At 48.3% G+C, this 5,085-nt stretch overlaps 1 protein-coding gene across 2 annotated transcripts in view; it reads right to left on the bottom strand.

Annotated features, from left to right (window-relative positions):
* Positions 1-2,317, bottom strand: part of Plpp1 (phospholipid phosphatase 1) — a 61,431-nt gene extending 59,114 nt beyond the window's left edge. Inside the window, exon 1 of one of the 2 annotated variants that reach the window (XM_006231949.5) lies at positions 1,788-2,317. In XM_006231949.5, the coding sequence (XP_006232011.1) occupies positions 1,788-1,845 (58 nt within the window). In that variant the 5' untranslated portion in view covers positions 1,846-2,317. 2 annotated transcript variants of the gene reach the window in all.
* Between the last annotated feature and the right edge of the window lie 2,768 nt (positions 2,318-5,085).

The following is a 5,085-nucleotide window of genomic DNA, read 5'->3' as shown; positions in this document are numbered from 1 at the left end:
GTTATGTCATGTTCAGAGGATAGACCTGGGAGGCCTGCTCTTCTCAGAGGAGTGGATCTGTGGGGAGAGGGGACTGGGAGGAATAAGGGGAGGGGAAACTGTGGTTAGGTATACTGAAAACCAAATTAATTAATTAATTAATTAATTAATTAGAAAGTATACATCTATCATATGGCTTCACATTACTATCATTAGCTGTGGTTCCCTATGGGTAGTATGTATTGTGTCGGCCCTGGTACTCAGTGTTTGGTCCATAGGAAAGCAACACCATAAGCATGGTAGAGCATGCCGATATTCCCAGCACTCTGGAGTCTGAGGAAGAAGAGTTCCAAACCAGGTTGCACAGCAAGACCCTGTCTATAAAGAAGGAAGAAAGGAGAGGAGAGAAGGAGGAAAGGAGGCAAAAAAGAAAGGGAAATATTTTATAAGCCAATAACTTAAAATAATATGCCCCAATATCTGAAAAGATGTTTCTATAAAGCCTGTTCTTGGTTAGTGAACAGGCTTTCTCTCCCTGGGTAGCCTGCACTGAACTAAACATTTTCTCACCTCCACATCACAAGTGCCTGTGTTACAGAAAGGTTACCACATCCTAAGGAATGTTCTAAGACTGAACCATCTCATAGTGAAAATTTTAACAGTTTGTCAAGATTATAGGCACCTAAATGATCCGGCTGGAAGCAGGAGAGAGGAATAGTCTAGATTTGCTAGATTAAAGCCTGGGGAAATGTCCTATCTCTGAGAAGCCATTGTGCTGATTTGTATCTAGAATGCATAAGCCACTAGTCCAGCTGCCTTGAAAACTCGCCAGCACTACTTCATTTACTTAAACCAGAGTCCCACCACCCAAACCTCCAACGGCTTACAACTAGGTACTACTGCCTGACTCAATGGTTTACAAGTGACAGACAGGATACAGGGGAGAAGAAATGAAAGCCACCCCTTCCAATGCCTATCCCTTGACCAGATGACTCTAGTTTTGGGGGGGGGGGGGGGTTGGGAAGCTTTCTTTGTGTTTTTCCTGAAGGAAAAAAAAAACATCTGGAGACGAAAGATCCCCGGAACTGAAGTCTTCCATCAGGAAAATAACGTCAACTTTGCTGTAGCTAAAGAAGTTAAGGAAGCTAAAGCACGGCTCTTTGCACGGCTGTCATAGGAGACAGGCACACTAAGGCAAGGGCTGCGCTAGAAGCAAACAGCATGACTCCTACGGGATGGGGGAAATCAAGCTTCTTCAGACCTTGTCGGGCAGAAACCTGGCCATCTTCACCTCTCTTGCAACCTGACAATTTACAACCTGACGACGCCTTCTAATTAGGAACGTTCTAAATCTTTTATAGACGAAAACTTTCAAGTCCTTCTCACAGGTTATGATAAGCTGGGCACTGCTCGGGAAAAGTCAGAGTGTACCAAACCTCTAGCTTCGCTGCAGAACCTGATGAGTCAGTGACTAGGGTTCCAGGGTTCTCTGCACCGTGCAGAGGGAGGAGCCCACCCTGCCTGTTAGAGTGGGCCGGGAAACAGAGGGTAACAGCACAGGCGAGAACAGAGGCCAAGCAGCGCACCGACAGACAGGCAGGAAGAGCCCACGCTGGAGCCAGAGTGCTGGATGCAGAAGCGGGGGTCCCCCCACGCCCCCGGCTGCGCAAGCTGCTCCCCACAACTCTCTCCGCAGCTGCGGCGCACGCACGCGCGTGCACGCCGGGCACACCCACCCCACACCGGTGCGCGGCTCCGCGGCAGTCCCCCTCCGCCCGGAAGCCCCCCGGGCCGCGGCGCCTACGTACCCAGCAACACGCAAATCACATCGAGGACCACGTACGGCAGCCGCGTCTTGTCGAACATGGTCACGGGCTGGACGATGTCACTACCAGGTGCGGGCGGCGGTTGGAAGAGACCGCGGCGGTCCAGATACCCAATTCCCAGGAGCCCCGCCCTCGGGATGGCGGCAGCCCCAAGCGACCGTACGCCTCCTAGACTGAAAGCAGCAGCGACCTGGGCAGTTTGGACTCGGCCGCGCCGCCACCAAGAGCAACCGTGCCCCAGACCTTCCCTTCACGGTCCCCTCACAGGGCCCGGACTCCCGGCCAGTTGCCGCCGCTCTGTCGCCTCAGGCGCCTGCTCTCAGTGCTGGCTAGCCGCGGCCAAACGCCCTCCGCTGCCCTGTGCCCTCTCCAACAGGCGGGGCGAGCAGACTCCAGCTTTAAGGATGAGGACCCGTAGGGAGGAGGGGTGAGGAACACGGGCTCGGGCTCCTCCCGCCCCGGGCGCGCGGCTTGGGCCAGTGCGCGGCCTCGCCGGCTGAAGGAGCGCCGGGACGACAATGGGCGGAGCCGGGGAAACCCCAGGCCAGCGCAGACAGCCAATCAGCGCTATCGACCCCGCCCTCCGACTTGCGGAGCGCGCCCAGAATCTGGAAGCCGGTTGACGGGGCGGGGCAAATTGCAGGGATTGGGAGTCCTCTCTTTATTCCATTCAGCCCTTCAGTGCTAGGCGATGCTTCCTTTAAAGGAGAGCTGGACTCTGGTACACCATTCCACAGCTCCTGCTGCCCGCCATCCTTCTCCTCCCATGGGCTCTCCCTCCAAAGTGTTTAAATTAGTTACCTCTAAGTCCCTTTCTCTGAGAGACCTGCACCTTGATCTTCCTGGTAGTCCTAGCTGAGCTTCATTTTAGCAAGAATCCTTCTTGCTCTCTGATCATTCTTGATATTTTAATTCTTAATATCCGAACATATTTACCCTCCCGCCTTGGATGTATATTAAATCCACGGTCTGCCTTTAGCAAGAATACCCCTGCCATTAATGTCTTCTTAGTAATTTTCTGTTCACTGACTCGCTTCAGTCTCTTTGTTCCTCAGCTATGAATCTCCAGCTCAGTTTCCCCTAACTGCAAATCATGGCTCTTACTACAATAGAGTTCGTAGGGACTTCATTTGGGAGGAGTTTGGAGACTTGTCCAATGGTAGAGCTCTGGCCTTAGCATGCAGGGGCCTTAGTTTTGATCGTTAGCAAAGCATCAGCCATGCTCACATAGACAGTAGAGAGCTAATATGTCTTAATAAGTACATAATAAGCTTCAATAGTGGCAGGCCCCCTACCCGGTCCCAGGAGACCTCCAGAACACATTTAGTAATCTGTTTCCTAATTTGTAAAAAGAGGGTGTTGGTGATCCCTGCTGTCTTTTCTAATCAAGAGGAAGTGGTGAGACTCAGAGAAGATATGTGAAAATTGCTTTATAAAGAGTTAAACCACTACTACCGATGTTAACAATAGATGGTTTCCTCCTTGCTTGTAACTTTTTTTTTAGACAGAGACTCATTTAGCCCAGACAGGCCTCACATTCTGCTGTGTAGCAGAGAATAGCTTTAACTCTTACCTCTACCTCCCAAGGCATTACAGACGTGAGCCAACACCACCAGGGGTTTATCTTCTTATATGAAGATGTAAGATACAAATCACAAAACATGCCTTCTGCTTTCTCTAGTATTTCCTGCAAAGCACCCCAAAAGACCAGTGGAAAGATGCTACTCTTTCCAAGTGCAACTATATTTCAGCTTATTTGAATAATGTCTGAAAGCTCTCAACAGTTTACACCCAAAAAGATGTGGCTTTTTTTTTTCTGTTATTTTCCTTACCTCCAGAGTGGTAAGAGTTTTTAGGTAGCATGGTCATAATAAATTTTAAATACTTGTAATAGGACCACTCATATTTTTTTTAACTTTTATCAAGCATGTACTGTGTGCCAGGTACAGTCTAGGCAAGATGTTTTATCTAAACAGCTTTGAGATGAAGATGTTGGTATCTACCTATAATTCCAACACTTACGAGATGGAAGCAAGAGAATCAGAAGTTCCAGGGCAACCTCTGATACATAGCAACTTTATAGTTCCACTGATGGGGAATCTCCTTTTAGATAAATAACCACCTTAGTTTGGTTTCTGTTGCCGTATAAAGACCATGAATGAATGCAACATGGGTGGGGGGTATTTTATTTAAGTTTATAATTGTAATCTCTCATGAGGGGAAGTCAGGGCAGGAACTAAAGGCAGGAATCTCAAGGTAGAAATTAAAGCTAAGACCATGGAGAAACACTGTTTACTGGCTCCCTCCCCATGGCTTGCCCCCATGGCTTACTTCCATGGCTTGCTCCCTCCCTATGACTTGCTCCCTCCCCATTACTTGCTCCCTTCCCCATCACTTGCTCAGCCTTCTAATGCCACGCAGGACCACTGGATTAGGGGTGGCACCACCCACGGTGAGTTGGACCCTCCCAAATCAATCATTAATCAGGAAAATGCCCTACAGATTCTATAAGTCACTCTGATGAAGGCAGTTCCTCTATTGAGATCCCCTCTTTCCAGATTACTGTATCGCGTATCAAGTTGAAAACAAAAAAGAAAAACAAATGAACAAAAACCTAGCCAGGACAAGTGGGAACTAATAAACGAGCAGTGTGTGAAGGAGCAGATGTTAAAACCATTAGGAAGCAAGGTGATGAGAAGTTAGAGGACCACATCCTGCCACCTGCCCATCGATAGTTTATCATTGACAAGAGAGAAAAGAGTACTTTTATAGAAGAGGCCAGGCTGTCTTCACATGAACTCACGTGGTCAAACTTAGCCTCTCTGAGTTTCAGACAAGACATTGGTTATGTTAAGTGACATAAAACACTATATACCATGCATCACCTGAAAAGAACTGGCACTGAGGAGAACCTTTCATCCAAGCACAACTGTCTGTGATCCTAAAGTTTGGATTCCAGAGACATGTTGGACGGAGGAATGAGTCAACTGAAGCCATTATAGATAGCAACCATACAAAGTTAGAAGAAACATCTACTTCTGAAGTGTTTCATTTAAGTGTGAAGTTTCAAGAGTGAGGGAAATGCCTAAGTTGGTAAATGGCTTATCATACAAACACGAGGACCTGAGTTTCTATTCCCAGGACCCATGCAAAAATCTGGGCAAGCTAGCCAGGCAGTAGCCGGGTAGCACATGCCTTTAAATCCCAAAGTTCAGGAGGCAGAGGCAGGTGGATCTCTGAGTTTGAGGCAAGCCTGGTCTACAGAGTAAGTTCCAGGACA

Source organism: Rattus norvegicus, chromosome 2 (assembly GCF_036323735.1).
Source record: "Rattus norvegicus strain BN/NHsdMcwi chromosome 2, GRCr8, whole genome shotgun sequence".
In the NCBI taxonomy this organism is placed as follows: Eukaryota; Metazoa; Chordata; class Mammalia; order Rodentia; family Muridae; genus Rattus; species Rattus norvegicus.
Note: the sequence above shows the minus strand (reverse complement) of the source record. Positions and strands in the feature narration are given on the sequence as shown.